A 26,823-nucleotide genomic window follows, 5' to 3' on the forward strand; every position below is an offset into this window, starting at 1 on the left:
ACATAAATTAGGTTTATGCATTGCACCAAGCCAAAAGATGATGGATTTGGTTTTGCTATAGCATGTCATATGAAACTAACTATTTTGGTTTATTATTCATAGCTCAATGTGCTTTGGGAACACTGCCTTCCTGGACGTTGCTTATTTGTTGCTCATAGTTGGGTCTTTTAATTTTTCCTTATATAAAATATTTGAAATATTGTAATGTTTCTGTAAGCAAGTACAGATGCAATGGAGATCTTGAATATAAATTTACCATTGCAGGTGCCATGGAATAAAGCAGCAGAAAAAAGGTAAGACTCCCTCAAATTGAGCTTGACTTCTAGTGGTTACACATGGATAGGTTTGTGTGATTTTCTTGACAATATGGAAGTGGTTTGTGATTGACTATTTCTAAATTTCTTTGTTTGTTTCACTTCTCAGTCCAGACTGCAACTAGAATTCAAAAGGAATCTTTGTGGAGCTTAAGGTCAATATGGTCTCTGTCTCTCTTTTGTAGAAGAATTTTTTTTTCCAGAAAATGAGTTGTACCTTAGAGACATTTATGTTCACACATTTTTATTAAGAAATAAAGTACATTTTTTTCCAGGTTTTGCTCAGCATAATGAGAGAGCCCATTTATTGATTTTTGTACATTCTGGGTTATAGTATAGCATCCTGTAGGAGCAAATCAGAATCAGAATAGAGCTGGAAGGGACCTTGGAGGTCTTCTAGTCAAGCCCCTTTCTCAAGCAGGGGACCCTATATCATTTCAGGCAAGTAACTGTCCAGTCTCTTCTTAAAAACCTCCAGTGATGAAGCACCCACAAGTGCCATTAGTTCCATTAGTTAATTGTCCTCATCGTTAGGAAGTTTCTCTTTAATTCCAGGAGAAACTAATTCCTTGATTAGTTTCTAGCCATTGTTTCTTGTCCTACACTCTTGTGCTTTGGAAAATAAATTTGACCCCACTTCTTTGTGGCAGCCTCTCATATATAATGGAATACTGCTGTCATGTCCCCCCCCCCAGTTCTTCTTTTCTCTAGACCAGCCAAGCCCAAATCCTGCAACCATTCTTCATAAGTTTTAGTGTCCAGACCTTTAAATCATCTTATTTGCTCTTCTTTGCACTTTCCCCCAAAATCTCAACATATTTGTTTGTAATGTGATGACCAAAACTCTATGCAGTATGCAGTAAGACCAGGCGTGGTCTTAGTAAGACTTTATAAAGTGGTACTAATACTTCATCTGATTTTGATTCTATGCCTCTGTTTATACAACCAAGGATTGTATTAGCTTTTTTGGAGGCTGCTGCACACTGCTAACTCATGTTTAAGTGATCTTCCACCAAGACTTCAAGCTCCCTCTGACAGTCACTGTTTTTGAGCCAGATTTTGCCTGATGTGTACTTCTTGTACCTTTCTTTTCTTGCCCAGGTTGCTTTTCTCCACATTTCATGTTGTTGGATAGTTGTTCAAGTTTGTCAAGATCTTTTTGGATCCTTAGCTTGTCTTCTGGGGTGTTGGCTATTGCTGCTGGCTTAGTGTCATCTGCAAATTTGATGAGTTCTCCTTCTATTTTCTCATCTAAGTAGTGGCTTATTCAATCAACTGTGGTGATATGAGAATTTGGGCTTATGTTGACTTTTGTGCCTTATATTATGCTACCACAGTAAACTTAAATTTTTTTGAAAAAAAAACACCTCTGTTGAGCCACTCCTATTCTTATTTTAGTTGGGATGTGTGTTACATTTACATTACAATCAATAAACAAATGATTGACATTTTCTCTGTGGAGATGCCCCTTAAACCGGTCATTAGTTCATCTAAACGATGTCTCCGTTTTAGGAAATGGTAATTTCTTCCTTTCGCCTCATCGCCCTTGTCATGGCTAGATGCAGTGTGAAATGGAAGGAAATCTTTCTGGATTCAACACTTGAAAATGTTGAATTGTAACAGCTTCCCTCTTGTTCCCACACCCCAGCTGCTTAAAGAAAAAAAGCAGGTGTAAAGTACATACATTTTTATGAAAATGAAGGCAGGATATTAAAGAAAGAATAGTTTTCTGTTTGGTTGGATTTAACAATCCCCTGACAACCTTCATTGAGGGGAATTGCCATTACAGCAGTCTATATGTTTCAGGAATAAATGAGACATTAGGTCATGTTGTATTGTTTTGTCCCCATTGTGTTGTTTCAAATTATCTCTCCTTCTAGACAAATGCCCTAGTCATTCAAATTTATCTTCATCTATTACTCTGTCTCACCAAATGTAGCTAAATACTACTTTGTTGTCTATAGTATTTGCCATAACTTATCATATGTTTTTAGATGCTGTTGTATTCAGACAAATTGATTATGGTATTTATTTTTTGTTTTATTCTATTTACTGTAATTAGTTATTCATATTTAGCTTCCTAAGTTCTGTTACTGTTTTAAGAAGAATATGCTTTATATTTGAATTTACTTTGAAGTGGTCTATGACACTAGTAAATTAAGTTTAAAATGTTTGAATGGTCACTATCATTACTCTCCAGATTAACTTTTAATTTAGTGTGATCACTTTAATAAAGAATGTTGTGGCCTTGAGAGTTAAGATTGGATTAGGAAGGGTTTATCATGCTTTTTAAAAAAATATTGATAGTTATTTTAAAAAGACAATGATAAAAAAACAACACAAACTAAACTCAGAAATGAAAATAGAAAATGCAGGGAAAAAGAAAAGAAGAAGAAAAAAATATTTAAACATGTGATTTTCATTATAACAAGTACAAACTCAGTAATTATACAACCTCTGTAAGGTTACATGCAAGTTTCTCCATAGTGAGGGGAGGAGTATCCAGGATGGGTTGACCTTGTCCTCTCTTGATTGGACTGAGTCAGATAAGCTCTTTTAGCTACGCCTTGGTCACCAGGCTCCACCCAATTATCGACTCAGTCCATCAACGGATGGCTGTGTTCATCCTGAGATCCTGAAGAAACTTAAAGGAAAAATTTTAAATTGCTGCAAAAGCGATCGAAATTGCCTCCACACTGCCTGATCAATCACTAGAGGCTGAGGAAACCCCCAGCGGGGATAGAAAGCCCGCGCAGCAACCGCTAAGGCGGCGCACAGCCCAGATCACAGAGCGAGACCCAGGGCACTAAATGAGGACTCTCACCAAAGACAGGAAAGCGAGCTCTGCAGAGGCCTCTGCAGCAAGGGCAATGGCAAGGAGGCTCTAAGGGTGCCGGAGCGCTCCACCGCTCCCCTCAGGGGTTGAGCGACAAACCGCGGCGTTTTAAAATGCCCCGGAGTGCCCGCGCTGGCAGCGATCACCAGAGAACAAGGTGAGAGCTGGAGAGGCTCAGAAAGAGCTGCAGGAGGCAGGGGGAGGTGAGAGAGAGCCCCCAGCGCAGCGGAAGCCGAGCAGCAGCCTGCAAAGGCACAAGCCGCTTCCATGTGCTCCAGCAAAGAGGAGCTTTTTGAATTTGGAGCCGGGAGCCATTTTGAAACCACATGGTCCAATATCGCGGCCCCCAGCAGCTCAGAGGAGGCCGGCAGGAGCCAAGCACTCAGCCCTGCAGCCAGCAACCCCACCAGAGGCACCAAGGAGCCCTTAAAAAGGTTAGAAACCATCTCGGAGGCATCAGCCAAGGGTGAGGGAGGCAAGGCAAGGGCCAAAAAGGAAGCATATCTCCACCAAGGGGGCTAAAGAGGCAGGCTGTGGATCCAAACCCCCCAAGCCTAGTTCCAAGTATGAAAGGCAGAGGCACCAAGCCTTGTTGCGCATTGGCCACAAGGCCAGAAGCAGGAAGGCACCTCCCCCCCGGCCTGGAACCTGAGGAAAGATTACCAGATTTCTCTTCACCTGGCAGGGCTGCAGAAGGGGACCCTTCAACACCTCGGGCTTTGTCATCCTGTGTTCCGGCAACCTTGCTATCACGATTTATGCAAGCCCTATTCAATCCTTTTCTGAGTGCCTGACTAGCCGGAGAAGCCCAGACAGGGCAACGAGGCTCAGATTGTTGCTGAGGCTTTCCCTTTAAAGAAGGTCTTCCCTTTAAGGAAAAACTTTCTCTTTAAGGAAGAGAAAGGAAAGCAGCTGGAGGAGGGGGTGGCAAGGCTCTCAGCGAGTTGCTATTAAACGCAGGAGGCCACAGGAGAGAACGCGGCAGCTCTTATTTATTTATTTATTTATTTATTTATTTATTTATTTATTTATTCATTCATTCATTCATTCATTCTCTGGGCGGCGTACAATTAAATACACAACATATTGCACGGAGGAGGTATATAAATAAACAATTATTACAATTTATAAATAACAATAACAATAAAGTTAAAAAGACAATAACAATAAAGTTAAAAAGACATTAAAATACCCTAAAATTTAAAATTGCCAGGGGGATTAGAAGATAGAGTTCTAGTTAAGCCAGGCCGGCTAGTTGGAACAGGTGGGTCTTGAGTTTCTTGCGGAAGGAGCAGAGATCAGTAGTAGCACAAGCCGCTTTTTCAAAGCCCTGACCAGCAGGGCTGTTGTATTTACCACGCAGTACCATTTGAAAAGAAGGGGGAGGAGAGTCCCCATGTGGCCCAAGATGGTGGCCTCCTGCAGCTCGGAGGACACAGGCAGGAATCAAGTCCTCGCTTCTAAAGCCAGCAGCCCCACAGGAAGGGCAGAAAAGCCTCCAATCAGGTTAGAGATTACCCCTGAAGATCCACCCAAGGGTGGGGGCGATAAGGCAAAGAGCAAAATGAAGCATGCCTCTCCAGGCAGCTAAAGAGGCAAGCTTCAGTTCCAAGCCTCCCAAACCTGCCTCTAAATATGAAAGGCAGAGGCATAAAGCCCTAGGACGTATCTGCCATAAGGCCATCAGCAAGAAGGCTTCCCCTGGTCTGGAGCCTGATGTAATCACAGAGGAGGATCCCTCCCAGCAAGTGAGGATTCCCATTGAAACCTCAGGCATCTGGGGCTCTATCCAGGAATGGCAGTCACCCTCACTACAGGGCATTCTCCTCAAGCCTCACTACCCTCACTACAGGGCATTCTCCTCAAGCCTCCCTTCTACCTCTGCAGGCATGGTGGTGGGGTAACCACCCGAGGCAGAACAGTGTAAAGATGAGGTTATTTTGAGCTCCCCTCAAGTAAAAGGAACATTTAAGTTGAATCCCAAACTCTGCTTGCAGTCTAACTGAAATCAGCTGCCAGGATTTCCCCCCACCCTCTTGGAGCAAAGAGGAACATCCCATTTCAGTGAGAAAGGCTGATTATCTGAAGCCGCTGGGTGAGATCATCCGTGGTTTCGGGGTGGGATACCACCTGTACGCTGATGATACTCAGCTGTACTTTTCCACCCCGAACCACCCCAACGAGGCCATCGAAGTGATGTCCCGGTGTGTGGAAGCCGTACGGATCTGGATGGATGACAACCGACTCAAGCTCAACCCCTCCAAGACGGAGTGGCTGTGGGTACCAGCTCCCTGGTTCAGCCAATTAACTCCATCATTGGCCATTGGGGGCATTCAACTTGCCCCCGTGGAGCGGGCGCGCAATTTGGGCGTCCTCCTGGATGCCCGGCTGTCCATGGATGACCATGTGACAGCCGTGGCAAGGGGGGCGTTCCACCAGGTTCGCCTGGTGCGCCAATTGCGCCCCCTACTGGACCAGGACGCCTTACGCACAGTCACTCATGCGCTGGTGACGTCTTGCTTGGACTACTGTAACGCTCTCTACATGGGGCTTCCCTTGAAATGCACCCGGAGGCTACAGTTGGTCCAGAACGCAGCCGCGCAGGTAATTATGGGGAGTACTAGGTACTCCCATGTGACACCGTTCCTGCGTGAGCTGCACTGGCTTCCTGTGGTCTATTGGGTGCGTTTCAAGGTTTTGATAACAATCTTTAAAGCGCTCCATGGCTCAGGACCTAGTTACTTGCGGGATCGTATTCTGCCCCATACATCCCTGCGACCAATCCGCTCGCACAGAGAGGGCCTCCTCCAGGTGCCGTCCACTAGACAGTGTCGGGGGGCGGCGCCTAGGAGTAGAGCCTTCTCTGTGGCGGGCCCAGCCCTGTGGAATGACCTCCCTCCGGATATTAGGAATACCTCTGACCTCCGCTCCTTTCGTATTAAGCTTAAGACCCACCTATTCCAAGTAGCTGGCCTGGCTCAACTTTGATCTAACCATATCGCTCCTGACGGGTTTTTAATTGGGTATTTTAATTATATTTAATTATTTAGGGGTTTTTTAATCACTGTATTCTAATTGTTTTTTATTCATCAGCCGACCTCCTCCTTGTGTATGTCTCGGTATATGTCTCTGTTATATGTTTGTTTTGTCCACATATTTATTTCATATGTTTCATTGTACGCCGCCCCGAGTACTTCGGGAGAGGGTGCGGCTAAGAAATAAATATTTATTTATTTATTTATTTATTTATTTATTTATCTCTCCTGAGATGAAGGACTCTTGTGAAATGTGTTAAAAAGGGGCCAAGTGTTGCATGAGAAATGAGAAATGAGAAATGCAGCGTCTACCACCTAGCTCAGCGATGGAGAACCTTTTTTGGCTCGCGTGCCACAAGTGGGGGGGAGCGCAGGGGGGGGTCGTGTGCGGGTGTGCCGCACCCATAATGCAACACACCCCCAGTGCGCATGCGCGCACAACGCGCCCATTTTTGCATGATTTTTTCACCTTCCCCAGGCTCCAGAGGCTTTATAGGAGCCTGGGGAGGGCGAAAAGAGCCTCCCCCGCCCCCCCCGGAGGCTTCAGGGAACGTCCGGAGGCTTCCCTGAAGCCTTCGGAACACTTAAAACCTCCCCGCCACCCCCGGAGGTTTCAGGGAACGTCCGGAGGCTTCCCTGAAGCCTTCGGAACACTTAAAACCTCCCCGCCACCCCCGGAGGTTTCAGGGAACGTCCGGAGGCTTCCCTGAAGCCTTCGGAACACTTAAAACCAACCTCCGAGCAACCCGGACTTCCGGGTTGCTCGGATGGTCGTTTTAAGCGCTCTGAAGGCTTCAGGGAAGCCTCGGGACGGTCCCTGAACAGGCACGAGACGTGTGTCTCCATCGCCCGGGCCCGGATCGCCTCCACCGCGCGGCGCCTCAAGCTCGGCGTCCTTGCGCCCGGCCTTCACATCGCTGCCGCCACCGCCGCTAGGACGCCGCCCTCGCCTCCTCCTCCTCCTCCTCTAGCCGCGCCATCGCAAGGATTAAGGCGAAAGGGGGCGGGGGGCGGGGAAAGCGAAGGGGGCTTTGCATGATTTTTTCGCCTTCCCCAGGCTCCAGAGGCTTTATAGGAGCCTGGGGAGGGCGAAAAGAGCCTCCCCCGCCCCCCCGGAGGCTTCACGGAACGCTCGAACGCGGCGCCGGGGCCCGGCAGGCAGCGAACGAGTCGGAGCCTGCCGACTGGAGGAAGAGGGTGAGAGGGGGGTCCTGTGAACGGCGGCAGCAGCGGCGACAATAGTCGCAACTCGGCTGCCTGCCGCCTTTCCCCTCCTTTGTCTCCCAGCCGGGGCGGCCAGCCGGCAAGTTACGACTATTGTCACCGCTGCTGCCCCCGTTCACAGGACCCGCCTCTCACCCTCTTCCTCCAGTCGGCAGGCTCCGACTCGTTCGCTGCCTGCCGGGCCCCGGCGCCGCGTTCGAGCTGGTGGGGGAAAGGAGGAGGAGAAGGAGGACAACAAAGCCCCCTTCGCTTTCCCCGCCCCCGCCCCCTTTCGCCTTAATCCTTGCGATGGCGCAGCTAGAGGAGGAGGAGGAGGAGGCGAGGGCGGCGTCCTAGCGGCGGTGGCGGCGGCGGCGGCAGCGATGTGAAGGCCGGGCGCAAGGCCGCCGAGCCTGAGGCGCCGCGCAGTGGAGGCGATCCGGGCCCGGGCGATGGAAACGCACGTCTCGTGCCTGTTCAGGGACCGTTCCGAGGCTTCCCTGAAGCCTTCAGAGCGCGACGACCATCCGAGCAACCCGGAAGTCACTTCCGGGTTGCTCGGAGGTTGGTTTTAAGTGTTCCGAAGGCTTCAGGGAAGCCTCGGGACGTTCCCTGAAGCCTCCGGGGGGGTGGGGGGCTCTTTTCGCCCTCCCCAGGCTCCTATAAAGCCTCTGGAGCCTGGGGAAGGCGAAAAATAGCTTTTAAAAAGGTGAACTCAGCTGGCCAGCGCGCACACGCGCGCTGGCCAGCTGACAGGGCAGCGCCTCGCGTGCCCTGACAAATGGCTCCGCGTGCCACTTGTGGCACGCGTGCCATAGGTTCGCCATCACGGACCTAGCTGATTCAATCTGCTCTGAAGAGCCTGGTATTGTTCTTCGCTGATGCACTTAGAAAGCAGATCCTGCAAAGTTAGAAAAGCATGTTTCCTCTTTCTCCTTGTTTGAAAGCAAGATCGACCTTGTTTCCATCTAATTGAGCTCCAGGTGGAGGGATCCAAGAATCGCAGAATAAAGCAACCCCACCCCTTCCCAACCTATGTAATCTGATCTGCTGTTGTTAAGGCCTAACAAAGAAAGAGAAACCTGATGCAGATTCCAAGCCTTACTCCTTAAGTGGTTGTAAAAGCCTCGTGGAAAGATCTCCGTGGAAATGAAACTTGGACGCTCTGACAGGCCCTCCGTTCGAACCATTACGTACTGTTTCTCTGAAGTTCCTGACACTTAAGGTGGCCTTTTTGGTGGCCATCACCTCTGCCAGGAGGATATCTGAACTGCAGGCTCTGTCTACCAGGGAAGATCTCTGCGTGTTCCACCAGGACAGAGTAGTACTAAGGTTGGACCCCTCCTTCATATCCAAGGTGTGTTCTTGCTTCCAGGAGCTGATATTGCCTAATTTCTGCCTGGACCCTTCTCACCCATTAGAGAGGAAGTGGCACACCTTGGACGTGAGGAGGGCTCTGAGGATTTACCTCAGAAGAACCAGGCCAAACAGGAAGTCAGAAGCCCTATTTGTTTCCTTCCAGCCCGGGTCCCTGGGGAACAAGGTGACTTCCACCATGATAGGCAGGTGGTTAAGAACCTGTATTGCTTCTGCCTATCAGGCACAAGGTCTGCAAACACCGAGCTCTATCACAGCATATTCTACATGAAGTGCGGCCACTTTGGACACCTGGGCCATGCAGGCCTCACTGTCTAAGATCTGTAGGGCAGCCACGGGGTCTCCCCCCTCACCATTCGTGAGGAATTACAAGTTGGACTCCTTTGCTTCTGAGGAAGCCTCATTTGGACGTAGGGTGTTGCAGGCTGTTCACAAGGCGGAGGAGAGGTCTCACCAGGCATAAGTTTGGGCATATACTCAAATGTGTACCCTCCCTAGGGATGTGTAGGCTTTGGTACGTCCCATCCTGGATACTCCTCCCCTCACTATGGAGAAAGGGTGTTGGTACATACCTGATACGCCTCTTCTCATAGTGGGGGAGGAGTATCCAGCCCCTCCCTGATATGGGTATGTTGCAAAATTGTTATGTTGTTTGTTGAACTGTTCTGTTGAAGTAATAAATAAAGGTTTGAAACTAAAAGTCTAGAGTGGATGACACAGCGAGTTGGATAGAGTTCTTCGCCGATAACTGGGTCAAGCCTGGTGACCAAGGCATGGCTAAAAGAGCTTATCTGACTCAGTCCAATCAAGAGAGGACAAGGTCAACCCATCCTGGATACTCCTCCCCCACTATGAAAAGAGGCGTATCAGGTAAGTACCAACGCCCTATCTCTTCTTCCCATAATCCATCTCTTATTTATGCCCAAATACGTACAGGTAGTCTTCAACTTAACAACCATTCATTTAATGACTATTTGAAGTTATATAATGGCATTGAAAAAGTGACATAAGCAGTACTCACATTTACAAACATCACAGCATTCACATGGTCACCTTATCTCAATTCAAGTGCTTAGCAATTGTCATGTATTACAGACGATTACAGTGTCCTGGGGTTATGTGATTGCCATTCGTGACCTTCCTAGCTAGCTTCTGAAAAGCAAAGTCAAGGAGGAAAGACAGATTTGCTTAACAACTGTATGTTTCACTTAACAAATGTTGTGATTTGCTTAGCAACTGTGGCAAAAGATTGTAAGATGGGGCAGAACTCACTTAACAACTGTGTTGCTTAGCAATGGAAATTTTGGGCTAAATTGTCATAAATTGAGGATTACCTGTAAATCATTAACATTTCATTACTGATGAAATTATTTAGCATGGTAATGAAACATCTGCAAGAAAACAAGCTCAGAGAGCACCAGGGACTCCATATTAACATTTCAGTTTTTGATGTCAGCAAAAGTCCAGAAAGGGTTTCCAGAAGTTTATAGAAACATGCCATGTCTTATTTTTCATTTGGCCAAAGAAACCATCTCCATATTTCCTTCCCTTTGCTTCTAGGAATCTTAATCTTTGTTTCATTAAGATATTGTTACAGAATTTGATCTCTCTTCAGGTTTTCTCCCATCTCAGGGGCTTCTTTGTGGATTTTAGATACCTTTTTTTTGTAAATCCAAAAAAGAATTATCATCCATGTCATTCTCTTGACTTATCTTTTCTATTCCCACTTTAAATGTGATCTCTTTTTATAATCCACAATGTTTTCAGTTTCCAATATTTAAAAAAAAATTAAGTTCTAATTTTTCAGCATCAGATAAAGTTTATTTCAGCTTAGTCCTGTAGATTTTCCGAGGTATTCTCTTTCAGATCTGTAATTATTTTTTAAATACCTTTTGGACATAGTCTATCCATAGAACAGAATATTGCTGACTTGCTAAGTACTAATTTCTATCCCTATTTTTAAAATATCTCCTGATTTCAACTGTCATATTTTCTTTTCATATTATCCCGGTCCTGATTAAAAACAGAAACCAAATCTTACCTCTTTTTTTTGTCCTTTTTCTTTCATGCGTGGAATCTTTAGTCCTTTCTAGTGTTCAATTTATAAAATCATGGATTTCTGTTGTGACTTAAATTAGACTAAACAATTTAATTCCCACAAAGGCACTGTTTATTTACATAATTATTTGCAAATGCTTACAGCAAAAAATCCTAATGTTTCAAATCTGTCTGGTTCCTTCCTTCATTTATAGCCATTGAATTAAGATCATATTTAGCTTTTAATTTTCATTTCAATTTTTTAAAATTCTTATGCTTATAGTTAATTCTTATTTTTTCTGAAGACTGAAGGCAAACTCACCATGTGGCTTTGCAAACTTGTCCTTTTGAAGACCTCTATTAGCCTTAAGATAGTTAAATAGGTAATTTCTGAAAGTGATTAGAAAGTAAGGTTAAGACCTCAGTGTACTTGAAAAGCTCTGCCATAGTTGAGAGTATGATGGTTTTCATTGTTTCCCTGTGTTCAGACCTATGGGAAACAGCTATCTTGTGGTGTCCTCATGGGGAACATCCATCTAGAGCCCAACTGGATTTTAGGTAGCACTTGGTGAGTCATTAACTGAGGTCGGGTTTGGGGCTTTGCAATCCTTCAGTATGTTTGTTTCTCTACTGACATTATACTGAAACAAACAGTTGTTTTTGTTAATCTGCCTCATAGGACTGAGGAAGGACCAGGTGGGTTAACTTTGTACCTGCTATTCTCAGCTTCTACATTAAAATAATAAATGAATTAATAATCAGATAGCTAAAATACATATTCTGATGGAGACTCAATTTAAGGCTTGTAAGGCTAATGTTAAGAAGGCCAGATACTGAATTAGCTGAAGATCCTAGTGTTTTCAGTTGTTGAGAATGGCTTTGACTTTTAGATTATTTTGACTATTCTCTATTCCTAGTTAAACATGACAGGAATATTCATGTAGCTCTTTATAAAATGGGTTGTCACATGTAAAATGCCTGCAAAGAGCTAAGGGGGTCATTGGATAAATGTATTCATGCGTCCATAAGTATCTAAAGCTATTTGAATAATCTCTTCTCCTGTGCGCTACTTGGAGAGTCCAAGCATGGGCTAACTTCTGATTATCTGCCCAGAGACTGAGTGCAAATTCTTTGGCCATGCCTCCTTCTCTCAACTGAGTCCAGTTTTCAACTCAGTCTACCCCAGTAAGAATGTATCCAAAGATTTTCCAGTCTTTGACCAGATTTTCTTGGACTCTCAATATTTTATTTTTATTTTTCTCTCCTTTTGTTTTTAGTCTAATTTTTTTCTTCACAGCTGTTTCTGTTCAGGAGAAGGCTTTGTCAGAGGTGTCTCCTACCGCCATGCGCGGTTTGGACAGAACCACCTCAGCTGCTGGGAAGTGACTGGCCCAACTGGGTTGCCAGTGGGCCATCACCATCTCTGACTGCCAATTTGTTTGGACAGCTTTGGCATTGGTTCCGAACTTTGGATCATGCTGCAGATGCGGTGGCGGGCTTTTCCCTCACGCCGAGAGTGGCAAATTCAAATTCTTTTTCTTTCCCGCTTTTGGCTGCTGGATTGCTGCTAGCCTGTTACCCCCGCAGGTCGCTGCGATTGCGTGAACACATCCTGCTTGTGGCACCTACTGGATCGCCAGCACCCTTTATTTTCATAGCAGCGCTGGAGTCTTGGCCAACGCTGGTCATAATCCGTGAATTTTAGATCTGCTTTGGCGCAGGAGAGCCGTTAGTGGTTCGCACAGTTTTCTTCTATCGCAGTCAGACTACTGATTGACCTGGGCGCTGCGGAGCCGTTGCGGTTCGTGCCATTTTCATCTCCACAGCTATCAATCCTAGATTAATCATGAATAGTCATGTCAAAATTATTTCATTCTGCTAGCCAGCATAAAAGAAATGACCTGGTTCTAAAAAAAATAGCAATTCTGAATAGTAAAATATTTTTTGTGGGGAATGATCCCCAAAGTTTAGATTTATTTGGATTGGCCCGTAAAACTCAAATTTTCCTGTAACTATAATACTGTATGTGGTAAGGCTGAACAGGATTGAAGCTAAATTGTCCAATGTGGATTGAGTATACAAAAAGCCTAAAATATCATTTACAGAAGGGACATACATCGCTTTTATCATGTCAAAGTTGACATTTCAGTGACATGCTAAGGGGTGCAGTCTAAGGAATAAGTAAGGCCAGAGCTATTTTATACATATTTAACTTGTAAAAAAATTAGCTGTTAAATGGCAGCTTGAGCTACCTTTAGCAGCTAATTTTTTTTAAAAGACCCAAACTATGTAGCAGTGGTTGGATTAAAAAAAAATGAATACTGATTCTGTGGGCATGGCTTTGTGGGCGTGGCATGGCTTTGTTGGTGTGGCAGGGGAAGGATACTGTAAAATCTCCATTCCCTCCCCACTCCAGGAGAAGGTTACTGCAAAATCCCCATTTCCTCCTGATCAGTGGGACTGATCAGGCAGAGAATAGATAGGGATGGGGCCAATCAGAAGTATTATTTACCAGTTCTCCGAACTACTCAACATTTCCGCTAACGGTTCTCCAGAACTGGTCAGAACCTGCTGAACACCACCTCTGCTATGCAGGTTTGGACCAGGCTGTTACTTGGATGTGAAGACTACCACTATGGCAATAGGTTGGACTGACAATAGGTTGGAAAAGCACCAATGGCAGAAGGTGGAAGACTTCTTCCATCTTGTTATCAAGAAAACTTTACAGAGAGGAAAAGAGGTTTTTAAAGTTTTAATATTTATTTAAAATTTCTTATTTCACTGCTTTGTAAATGGTATCTAAATATCAGAAAAACACAATATTTAAACTCTGCTTTCTGCCTTTTTTTGGAGTTGCCACAACCAGTTCATACATGTATGTTAATCATATGATGATTAACAATGATTTGCATGTGTGAATGAGGCAACTCAGATCAAACACTACAGAGACCTTTCATATCACCTTACAATGCTTTGCAGTTGATTTAATTCACACATTCAGCTGCAAACACCTCATTTTGCATAATCAAGTGGTGACATGCTTTTATGAAGCAGCCTTGTTTTCTTGTATAGGTCATTCAAGCTTTCTATATCTGTTTTGTTCCTATAATACAGCAACTAAGCAACAGAAGAATATAAAAATCCCTTATTAGAGCTATATCATAGCTGGGAAAATTCAGACACTATTACTACTAAAATATCCTGGGCTTTAAGATCTCCAGGTCACTTGGTCAAGATTTTAAAAAAATATATAGTGTGAAAAACATGCTGTTTCATTTGTAAGAAAAATATGTAACTAGATCAATGATTTTTTAAAAAATCGTTGTCAGGGCCCCTTCCGTTTTTTTAAAAATTGTGGAGGACCCAAAAGATCTTTTGTTTGTATGAATTATATTTATTGATGCTTACCTTATTAAAAATTCAAATGGATGCATTTGCAAAATATTTATTGAATCATGTAAAAATAACAATATTAAACCCATTAGATACAAACCAATATTTTTCATTAAAAAACCAATATTTTTAATGAATAAAAATGAAGGTTGACATTTTAAATTTTTGCAAATATTTTTCATAATTGGCAAATAATTTTGATTTTTTTAGATCCCCGAGAGGTCTGGGAAGATAGGATTACATTTTATGAAACACTGATCTATATAATGCTAGTAAAGCCAGAATCTAAACTTTGCTGGTGTGCTTTGATGGTATTTCTTTAGGTATCTGGATCTTAACCATACTCTTAGGCTTATGGCTAAATAAATCTAGCTTTTTTTAAAAGCTACGAGGCTAAAAAGCAAGAGACATGAGTTGAAGTGCCATCTTAGCTATGAAATACAGTTGGATGTCTTTGGGCTAGACATTCTGTTTCAGACAAACCCATCTCTCAAGGTTGTCGTGGGGAAAATAGGATGAGAAAGGTGCATTGGATATGTTTACAGCCTTGAGTTATTTGTAAAAATAATCGCAACAGCAGTTAGACTTATATACTGCTTCACAGCCCTCTCTAAGTGGTTTATAGACTCAGCATATTGCCCCCAACAATCTGGGTCCTCATTTTATCAACCTCAGAATGATGGAAGGCTGAGTCAACCTGAGTCAAATGCTGGCAGTCAACAGAATTATCCTGCAATACTGCATCTAACCACTGTGCCACCATAGCTCTTATAAATGAAGGTGGGATGCCAATAAATTAAGAATAGTGTATTAAGGAGATGATAAACTTCAATGCTTTCTTACATTTTGTGTGAGGTATTAACAATTACTTTAAAACAATGTTTTTTAAAATACATTTTTAAACAAGTGACTGCCGTTTGATGTAACTAAGTATGAAGTATATATATATACATAATATAAAGATATGATTATTTATAATGGTTAGAGTATAGTGAATTGTGTATTGTGCATACGCAAACACATACTGGTTTAATTCATCTTTCTTGAGGAATCAGCCTCTTAAGTGAAGTAAGGTTGCAGGTAGCTGAGATTGAAGTGAAAGAGCTTTGTAATATTATTATTATGTTTTAGGCTTGTTCTGTGATATCTTGAGATTGTCCAAAAGATTTGGCCCAGAATTCCTTATTTTGTTCTAGAAAAAGAATAAGAATATAAGATCTGAGCCAAAAAAAATAATCCAGAATCTGGATGGCAGCAAAGAAATTCAGAAAATGTCACATGTCTGCTGTTATGATGTGGCTATCTAGATTTTTACAGTTCAGGTACAGTGTTTCTAACAAAACAATCCATTTAATAAAGTTAAAGAGAGAGAGATATATTTGCCAACCAATTAAACTGAAGGACATTTCCTGATAACAAAGTAAACTGGCATTACACCTGCAGTTAGGCCTTGCCCAACTGTCAAGATTCAATGGCACATTTGATTGTCTGCAACTTTTTTCCTCTTTCTCTTCTTTTAACCCCTCACTCTCTTTATCAGCGTCTAATGGCATAAGCTAGTCCATCTCTTTTTTTTAAAAAAAATCACCTTTTACTTGAAATTTGGTAAATAATATAGCATGTCAATCCACTTGCTAGGAGTAGACATACCTTTTCTCTACTGTAAAGTGAATGATTGCTTCCCTTTGCCCTTGATTTCTTGTATTTTTTTAAAGAAAACTTACAATATTTTGAACTTGGCTGTTCCTCTAAATCATTTTTCATTGCTTGTAAATATGAGCATGTGTAGGTTTAACAATTCCTCATCATTTATGAGTTTGCATGGGTGAATCAAACTAATTAATTTCTATGTGCAACTTAGAAATAACTATTTTTCCAAACAACAAAACTGACGTTTCTTGAATCAGCTAGCTACCTGCCACACTTCAATTCACTGGGGTTTCCCCCCCCCCCCTTGACTCTCATCGTCCATTTATGTCAGTGTGAGATTTCATTCAAATGGGAACCAAAGATTTTCATGCCTAATCATTTTATTTTGTTTAGAGTCCTGTACCGCTAGTTGAAAGTTGCACCTTATCACGGAAGATGTTATTTCCTGATTTCAGATCTTGAGATTTTCACATGGTGCCAGTTCTAGGGTGGATATTTTTGCTGCTGGCACTGGAACCACCCTTGCACAATAAATAGAAGAGATAGTCAGGCTTTGACCAGGAAGGGTGGCAGTGCAAGAGTGAGAATAGCAGGATGTATGCCACAAAGAAATAGTTAGAAAAGTTGCAAAGCCACTGCTGAGAGAGTCTGGCACCATTCAAAGATTTCAGTTTAGGTTAATAAATAATTTGACTCAGCCTTCAGTGATTATTCTGACTAGATATGCAAATTTGCCTCTGAAGGCAAGCTCCTTTGAGAAGAAAAATTCCACTGATATGTAAGAAATAATGCTAGGTATTAAGTTGAGAGGCTGATGCAGTCATTATTGTACTCTTTCAGTGAAACATAGATGGATTTCTTTTGTGTAGGATTGTTGCCAAGCAGCAGCAAAATGTCTGCCATTCTAGTTCAACCCAGAATCCCAACTAAAGAATTGACCAGTGTTGTACCAGTGTATTTCTTAGAATTGAGTACATCATTAGAATCAGAGTTATCTCAAGACTAATGTGTGAATCTATCAAATTGCATTCTGTCACCACCACATCAGAATGATTAGGTTTTTGGTCATTTGAAATGCTCAGTGCCAAAATGTAAGCAAAATGAACCACACAAATATTGAATGTGGCCTTAATTGGTATAAAATGACTTTAACGTATACATATGACCGTACTGCGGAAATATGATTCTTCTTCATAAAAGTTCTCACACTCACTCAAGAGTTATTTGGTAACTATAAAAAGAAAAAAAGCAGACAAGAAAAGCAGCCTGCCTCAGCTGGGCTTTTTCTCCCTCTCTCAGTCCAACCCCTATAGGGCCATTAATACCAGCTAATGCACGGGAAGGAATCTAGACTTTTTTTTTAAAGCTATATTTCTTTAATAAAGAAATTCTACAAAAGTTCATGCTGCTAGTAAATTACTTTGGGAGGGTTGTTTCCCTGAAGGGTGAAAATAATAAATAATTTGTGGTGATGATTGTGATTGGAAACAAGTTTATTTTTGTTTAATAAATTAAGCATTATTTTATAGAGTTGCAGGTAAGTCGCCTGTAACTAAATCTATTAGAGGATGGAGTAGTAGAAGTCACCCCTATTTCTGAGACTCCTCACACATAATTTGTAAGAGGAATATGCCAATTCTGGGATCCCTATTTCAAGGTTCTTGTTACAGAATTCTTCTAGAAACGCTGATGTGAAAATTGTCGGTTAAGGCAAAAAAGTAAACATTTTTAAAAAGAAGGTTAAAAAACAACAACCAACCAACAGCTGGATTTACATGGATCAGTAGTCCACTTGGTACAAGCAGTTTTGTGTGCTCTGTCGAGAAAGTAATTAGCTAGTTTCACACTTTACATTATACTATAATGTATATAAGTTTTGGCTAAGCATGCGGTGCGATTTTTAAACTCTGCTTTAGGGCTTCGTATGATGGACCCATGAATTTACCATTTAACTCTCAGCGTCCGATTTGTAAAGTAAAAATCATTACAATGGCATAGCATTTTTGTCAAAATGAACAAAAAAGATTGCTGATCACAGAAACCTTTTACATATCAAAGCTATACAAATGTCAAATATTTAATAACATGAAAAAAACCCTGTTATGCTGCTGTCTTGAGTGCTTTACTGCTTGGCCTGTTTTATTATCCACACAAGTGTTAAATTCTGTTTTAATCTTGTTAAGAAAAGTCTCAGCCTCAGCTACATCCTTTCCCTTTGTCTGGTACATTAGAAGACTTTGAGCTCGGCTCCCCCCCCCCCTTTCAGTGCAAGAAAAAGAAACATTAAAAAAAAGGCCTATTACAGGAAGACATTTTCCATGTGCCAGGCCAATTGTCCCCATTCCCATTGTTTGCTGTTCTGAGCAATTCTTCCCCCTCCCTTGCCTTTTGTGATAACTACCTGATACTATTAGAATAGGGAATGGACCTATTGCTGGAACAAGCCTTGTAACAAGTATAACTGGCTGTATTTTTGTTCAGCAAACCATGTAATAAAAATACAATGAGCCTCCTTTCAAACACACACCTATTAAAGCAGCAAGCCCATTTTAAGAGTAAACTTCCAGTGGTACAAATGCTAAATACAATGGAAATCTGACCCACTGGAGGATTGAAACTTTCCTTTTGTGTGCTCTTTTAAAATGAATACATTTTCAGCTCACCACCAGCTGATTGTTCTTGATTCCCCATTGTCTGGATGACAATGCAGTCCCCTTACATGGCTACATACCAGTGAGCGAGCAAGCAAGACCTGCAAACAAGAATATGGCTTTCTTTCCCCCTTGGCATAATGGGGTTATGCATTCAACAGGGTTTCTGAAGTAATAAGGACTGGGACGAAAGCACAAGCTTCTTTATGTTCAATTCATTTTCATCTCTGCTCATTGTATTTTTGCAGGACAGGGTGCCCTGAAGATCCTTTTTACATTTCTCTCATGCTGACCTTCTGCAAACCCTTTGAGTTGTTCTGTAAAATGAATGGTATGATAACTTGAGGAAGGTGGCCTGAGGCTCTGCATGTACAATTTACTGCAGTGTGGAGCAGTCTGCCTTGCTAACAGTTTCTTGCATCTGGAAGAGAAAAGCGTATCTACTAAAGCTCGTTTTTATTCCCGTTGCATGCAACATTGAGGTGTCAAAGCAACAAATACAGGATGCTGGCAAATGTAGCTAGGACCCCTTGTTAACAGACCCTGGCCTTGACATATAAAACCATCGAAATCTCTGGTAATGATGCCTCTGGGCCAGAGGTAGGGGTAAATATTCAAGACAATTTAAACATTGGGATGTGGAGGTGTCCTACTTTAGAGGAGGGAGAGAGAGCTCTATTTAAAGGGATCCTTTCTTTAAGCCAAATCAAGTTAAAAATAAAGCAACCTTTAAAAAAGAGGGCAGGGGTCATAAAGTTCTCCATCAGCAGTTAATGCCTAACAGGAAGAAGATAGAGGTGCACAAGTCTTTACCAATATGTTTTTTATCATTTCGGTCAATTCCTGCAATTATCTCTGTATATAGTTCCTTTTTCTCAGTGTCTCTGAGTTGATATTTGCCCTATCTGTTTAAATATCTCCGGGTATGATGAAAGAGTTTAACCTTTGTACACTTGTATCAGTTATATCCTCCTTTCTTGGTAATCCATTTTCTATATATTTTTTTTTATTATATTTTGCTTATAATATGAAATATATTTAGCCAGGCATTTAATTTACTAGTTACTTCTAACTGCAATTTAAAAGTTCTTTTTATTCTAATGAAAACAAAACCCACTAGGATCCAACTGAAGTTCCCATAGCTGGTTGAAAATGCATGACAAAGCATGTACTCTGCCGTACATATAAGGCCAAGAAGAGATGATAAAATGCTCCTTGCTTTGACTTTTCTCAGCTTGTCACTTTCCAGATATCTTGGATTACAGTATAACTTCCATGAACCCCATTCTGCACAAGCACAGCCTATGCTTTGGGAAGCACTGTGTTTTAAGGAAGCAATTCCATTCTAAATGACCATAATGAACTAATGAATGTTACCACTGTTGACAAGGAACACAGTTATCAAGATACTAAATATACTTACTAGAAGTACATTGTAGTTAACAGCTTTATAAACCTATAAATGTTATATTTCCTTCAGTAACATGTTTCTGTGAGTAATCAGTCCTCATATAGTTCACTTTTATTGATACTTCAAAACATTGTATGCTGGAAGGGAACACACACACACACACACACCTTTGCAGTAAATCCTATGGCAAAAATTTGAGATATCTTTCTCATTTTTTTTTAAAAAATAGCTAATTTAAGGCCACAAGAGATTAACATGTTGCTTGAGTACATAAAAAAATTGTCACAAAATTTCCTTATTAGTTCTCCTGCAGTGATTATGAAAATGAATGCTTAATCTCTCCTCCAGTGCTATCCCTCAATGAGATTGCCTAGATGCCTGATTCCTGCATTGCTTGGGGTTCTTCAGATGGATGCATTGCATCTACTCCTTTTTAATAAAGAGGGGTGCATGTGACATCTTCCCATACCTTTTTGTTCTAATACAACATCCTTGTTTCTACCATGATCATAAATAGGCTTACCTTGCTTTTTGTTCTTTAAACTACTCTAATCATTTTTCCTTATATATTTATGTCTTATTATGCATGTGCAGGTTCAACCCCTCTGTAACTTGAAGTAAACTCCATTGTACACAGAAAGATTTATATATGGGAAGTGTGCATATGGACATATGTAAAAACAAGCAAAATGCATCATAGAAAATACTGTAACTACATATTCAATATTATTTAGTTGTGGGATCAACATGGAAGCCATATAGCAATTCCTTGTATTATTTGGCTGTTTGGATTTGGATGTGCTGTCTAAAACTTCTGGATACCCACCAATTAAAACAACAACAACAACAAAAAATCCTCTGGTTGGAAGTGCTTTCCATCAAGAAAACCCAGCATACTTGTATCCTCCTAGCCATGTCTCCTGAGCACAAGGTGAAACAATAGGGACAAATAAAGACCAAGATTCTCTCCTTTGACAGTATCATGCCACAGGCAGAAAGACCTATATTTTTACCATCCAGAGAGAGAGAGAGAGAGAGAGAGCAAGAGAGAGCTAAGGGCTATAGTAATCAGCTGGCATGTCTTATTGGAGGTATGTTTGGGGGGGGGGGTGAGTTACTGTCACTTATCTGTGTGCCTCCCTAACACATGGATGCCTTTTGTCTTCCTAAGATGAATCTGTTTGGTCAATGGTGGACTGCAGCATGGATAGGGGCACACAGGACTGAAAATGGAAAAACATAGGTTTCTAACCGGAATGGCTGCAGGAGCCAAAAAGCAAATGGCAAAGGAAACCCAATAGCCTGAAAAGCACAATGATTTGTTCATAGAAGGGCAGGGAACTGAGATAAAAAAGCCTGCTAAGATCAGAAACTCTGGCGTGCACAGTGCCTCATTGTTCAGCTGTCACACTTCCCTTTACTTTATTGCTTTTGTCCAACACCCTATTGTTCAACTTCCTTTTGTCCCCCATTCAGTGTGCTGGCTTTTCATTACCCAGCCAGCCCTGTTGTTTTCATTTCTTTTGTCTGAAGTTCCTGAGAGGAAGGTTTTATTTTCAGCAGTTTGATTAATTCACAGCTTGAGACAGGCTTTGTTTGTTATGTAATTACTGCCCTGTGCTTTTCCAGAACTCCAAGTGGCAATGATGGTGGCACTTGGCCAGTTATGATGGCTGCTTTTGCCCCTAAACCTTTGTGCTTCTGCTGTTTTGTCTTTCTAGAACTAGAAAATTATTGTGTGGCTGCACAATAGTGCTTTGCTTCTGATGGGTACAAAGCAAGATTTTCTTGCCTTGGTGCAGGAAAAATATTGCATGTCTGTTGCGCTGCATAAAATACGTATGGGGTGGGTATTTAATTTTGCACCTCTTTTAATAATTGACTCTGTCATCAAATTCTGACTTTGTTTTTAGTAAATCAGTCGATGTAATCTTCTAAGGCAGGATTCCCCAATATTTTTGTATGTGCCGAACCATTTAGAAATATAACTCTTCTTTCAAATGGCTGTCTTAAGAAATTGGACTAGTAATAAGATAGCTATTATGAAGATGTGGCTTGTTATAAAGGATGTCTCCAGAACAAAGCAGAATCTGGAATTGAGGTATAAATGGAAAACCCTATATTTGAGGCTTTCTAAATGCACCCCCAAAATTAAGTGTCTGGATAGTATTCAATATAAGAGAACATAGACTACTTTGTTACAAACTTCCCTAATGCAAGGCTATCTCATGTTATTTGAAATTCTAATTATTATTTCTACCTGTGCAGCAACTGTGGTGTGAGAGCTTGCATAGGTTACTGATGAATGTATTGCACTAGAAATGAGGAAACCCAGATTTAAATGGACCTACATGAAAATTCACTGGATGATCCTGGGGCAGTCATTCTTTCTGATCCCAAATTACTAATTTCTTGTGCTTTGTAGAGAAGTTAGAGGAATGCTGGAGGCAAGACAGAAGATAGATTTAATTAGTAAGGAGATGTGTAATTTAGCATATTCATGCACTGTGCAAATTGGAGTCTTGTTCTGTTGATGAACGACACGTGTCTAAAAAGGTTCCATGGAAATAACAGCCATCTGATTATTTCTGAGCCTGCCTGAAATCTTGTTATGCTTGGTTTGACATTTGGAACACTGGTCTTTCTTTAAAGAGTGAAGTTTATGCCTTTTCTCCTCCTGCACATTTTCCATAATCTTTTGATTTTGTTCCCCTTGTCATCCAGGATGAGGAGCCTTGTCTCTCCTCAGCTAGAGCTTAATGGAGCTGGGAATATGGTGAACTGCACCGTTAAAACAGAAGAAAAGAACGAGAGCCATTACATGTTGACTCAGGGGGAGGCTCCTTGCACATCACCTGGCTCCAACAGCCCCCGTAAATCACCCTTGCCACTGGGTGACTTCGTTGATCCCCTAATTCTCCCACAGGTGGGCCACCTTCTCTCAGGCACATGTGTACATGAAGCATATCTTGTCACTCCCAGTCATTTTTAACTTAGGGAAGTGAAGCACTTTGAAGAGAAAGGGGGGAGGTGAGAGAAAGAGAGTGAGTGAGTGAGTGAGAGAGTGAGTGAGAGAGAGAGAGAGAGAGAAAGAGAGAAAGCTCAGTGATCTCCTCAACTGTTAAATCTGCTCTCTAAGTCACCAGCCTGGTCTGCAGCTCCTTCACTACACTCTAGAGGTTGTTTGGACAAACCCTGCTTGAAAGTAAGACTGTGAAGATAAGCGTATCTGTTATCCTTCCCTTTTTAATTTCCTGCAGGGTGCTGGTGATTGACAGTGGCTCACTATCTTTCAGGAATCTGTACCTCCAGTGGACAAGGCATTAGATTCCAGGAACGCTGTGCTTGAGCCTGCAGTTAGCCACCAGGAAAAATTGGATTTCAATAAAAATCTAAGAGAAGGTAGGAAGGAAATTCTACAGACATGATATTTCTCCCACACACATCCAGACCAAGAAGTATATGCATCCATTTACAGATTGTTTTCTTTTGGGCTTTTCTTCTTTTACTTGCTGGGAAGAGACATAATTGTGTACTAGAGTACTTGCTTTGGTATCATGGGGCCCATGATATTCAGACTCTGGCAGTGTTGTGGAGCTGGGCTGGTGGGAGGGGTGAGAATGAAATGTCTTTTTTTATTTATAAAGGCAATGACATCATCTGGCAACAATCATGGGCTTCCCTATTCCCTCTGAATTTAGCTGCAATCCTCATACTAAGAGAGCTGGGAGACATTCCCAAGAAGAATATATTGTTATGAGCAATTCCTGTTATAATGCAAAGTATGTTGGGGGTGGCTTGATCTTGAATAGTCAATTAAGTCCTACTGAGATTGAAAAGGTCTGCTCCTGGTGCTGAAGAAAACTATTAAAACTGGACACAGTTCATGCTCCTCTTTCTCATGCAGTCTTCCCCCCCCCCCCAACACACACACACTTCACCTCATCCCACCACTACTTGTTTTGTGTGAATGATTCCAGGATGGGAATACAAATTTCTTCACTGTCTTTTGCCAGATCTTTATACCGTCAGCTGTAAATTTAAAATGAGTTTTTTAAAATTTTGCTTTAACTTAATACAGGCATGTACACACTTCTGGGGTCCTCACAGTTTGCATTTTGAAGCTTTCTTTTGTAGGTGAGGAAGGACTTCAGGATAAGCAGTAATATTTTTAAAAAATTTAAACTATTGCAACATTGGCCCATGAGATCGCCAGTTAAAATCCTCCAATTGCAAAATTAAGCAACATTGTACAAATAGAATGTATAGTGTTACATTAGGCAGACGACTAGCTTGCCATAGAGAAATGTAGCTCCTAATGCACCTTTATAAATTTCTCTTCTTGGAGTGGATTCTTGGTTGCTGCTTATGAAAATAGCTACATTGAAAAATGTGTGATAATTTTTAAATGATTATTTTTGCAATATAGCTACCTTGAAAAATGCGTAATATTTTTAAAATGATTATATTTGCTCAATCCCATTAGATTAGAAGTAACTATAATGTTATAAATTAAATAACACTAGATTTACAGGAGTCAGGGGAATGTATGCTCTGTCCCAATTTTTGCATTCAGATGATTAATTCAGTTAATCAGATGCTTAATTAAAGCCACCTTGATGATCTTGGTCTGTACTTGTAGTATTATCTACCATCAGCCAACCTCATCTTCATTTATATTATTATGCATTATGATATTAAAAAAAAACCTATTATATTTCTCAGTTGCAAACCTACTTATTGGGGCTGTCATATTTTCTTGCAACAGTGATGCCGACCATTGAGAAGTTACTATCCAGTGAATGGAAAGAGAGACTTCTGGGGAAAAATCCTATGGAATCCAAAGAAGTAAAAGGTGAGCAAAGAGTTTGGTTCAAATGTGAATGTGCTAATGCCCAGAACAGATAAAACTAACCTAATTAGAATTTTAAACCCTTCTTCTTTCTACTTTATTTAAGCTAAATTCAAAGCCAAGACATTTTTAAATTCATACCATCAGAATTCAGAGAATTTTGGTTTATTTTAAAGGATAGAAAATAATTCAATCCAAGAAGGTTTCCCATTATGAGACCATATAATTTTCCCCAACTTTGTCCTCTCCAGGCATTCTGATCCAGCGTGCTAGTTAGAATGTAGGTTTGTATTCCAAAGTTTCTGCCAGGCACCAGGATGAGAAAGACTGAACTATTCACATAACCACATTGGTCCCAACCATGTGAGAATTAATCTTTTAACAAATTGATATACAATTCTGTGGATCTTTGAGTACAATTATCTGTCAATAAAAAATAAAAAAATGAACTGGTTGGATCCTGTAGAAATGCAGCATCTACACAAACACCTCTTTATACTTTCCAGGATCTGGATTTCCAAATGTAAAGTGCATATTGCATGACTTTTTATGTCAGGCTTATGGCTTGCAAAGCAGGTCTCCCCTGTTTTCCTTTGTCCTACAAAGGAAATCCCCTAGATTTTTTGATACTTGCAGGATATCCTCTAAGAGGACAACCTTAATGTTTCAGAATGAAATTTCACTTTTCCCTCCCTCCCTACTAATCTATTCTCTATTTCTTTTGCTCGATCCAGGAACCCAAGAAAGCTTGGCAGAGAAAGAATTACAGCTGCTGGTCATGATTAACCAGCTGTCCATCCTGAGGGACCAGCTGCTGACAGCCCATTCAGAGCAGAAAAACATGGCTGCTATGTTGTTTGAGAAGCAGCAACAACAGATGGAGCTGGCCAGGCAACAGCAAGAACAGGTAGGTAATAATAAACTGCTTTGTGGCTATATTTATCCTTCTTAGCCTTTGAGATTTGTCTTCAGAAGGTTTCCTGATTGGCACTTGAACTTCAAATTATATAGGATATGATAGCGCTAAATAAGTTAATAGGTCTTTATCTGACTCAAATCATCCTGAAAAGGCAAACAGTTTAGAAATAGAACAAATATTTATATCAGGGATAGTTAATCTGTGGCCATTTTTGTGGGCCTTGGAATCTTCTCAGATAATATTGCTCATTTTTAGTAGCAAATCATAATTTTATGACATTTTTTTCATAATATGAAACAGAATTTTTTTCTAGTTTAATATTCCTGCTTTACTCAATTTTCCACCCCACAACTCCAAAAAATCAAGGGCTGAAAACTAATGTCCTACCTTCTCTGTAGCTCTTGAAGGCCACACCCCTCCCTCCCAATTCAATAAAGTATAGCTTCTGGTTGCAAAAGCTAAAGACATACAAATTATCAACTACGTGTATTGCAGAATGTCAATAAGCAACAGGGGGTAGAGTCTACATAAATAGGATATTATAAAATCCTAAATATGCATGTTCAGAGTGAAAACTACAGGGATATGCAGTAAATTGAACAAGTTTTTAATGCTTGTAAAATGTTTTGCTGTCTTATTGTGCAGAAATAACAGTGAAGGGAATGGATAGGGCTGTTGCTCTAGTTACAACTTCTCTTAACAGATGAAAGCAAGCCACAGTTTTAAATAAATCCACAAAGTTTAAGGCTTAGGATGAGGCTAATATTAGGATGCTGCTGAGACATCAAACTTCCTTTAAAGGAAGCATTTTCCTGGTATTTTCAAGCTGAATTGTGATGTAACCTGCACAATGTTTTACTTCACTGCACTCCAATAACTTGTATGTCTGCATACTAATAGGTCAAATATGTGCTTATTCACCTTCTTACAGCTATTCAGTATGGTAATTTCATCCCTGGAATTGTATAATAATGATGGAGAAATAGATGAGGAATATAAATGGGAAACATGGTATTCCTTCACCAGTGTCTTGCTTTTCCAAACAAGACTTGTTATCACTTGCATCTGTGCATTCAGGTTCTGCTTACATGAGCTGTTCTTGTTTTTGCCACATGGATTGTGGCCTTCCCTTTATTTTATAAAAG

At 41.3% G+C, this 26,823-nt stretch overlaps 1 protein-coding gene across 5 annotated transcripts in view; it reads left to right on the forward strand.

Moving 5' to 3' along the window:
* The window catches only part of SOX13 (SRY-box transcription factor 13), a 70,676-nt gene that overhangs the window by 21,323 nt on the left and 22,530 nt on the right, over window positions 1-26,823 (forward strand). For all 5 annotated transcript variants that reach the window (XM_081946969.1, XM_081946971.1, XM_081946970.1 and 2 more), the window contains exons 2-5: window positions 22,632-22,833; window positions 23,204-23,309; window positions 24,676-24,762; window positions 25,494-25,666. In XM_081946969.1, coding sequence (XP_081803095.1) covers window positions 22,633-22,833; window positions 23,204-23,309; window positions 24,676-24,762; window positions 25,494-25,666 — 567 coding nt within the window. In that variant the 5' untranslated portion in view covers window position 22,632. The remainder of the gene's footprint in view (window positions 1-22,631; window positions 22,834-23,203; window positions 23,310-24,675; window positions 24,763-25,493; window positions 25,667-26,823) is intronic.

The sequence above is a fragment of the Natrix helvetica genome, assembly GCF_964273705.1.
Source record: "Natrix helvetica genome assembly, chromosome: 3".
NCBI classification, from domain to species: Eukaryota; Metazoa; Chordata; class Lepidosauria; order Squamata; family Natricidae; genus Natrix; species Natrix helvetica.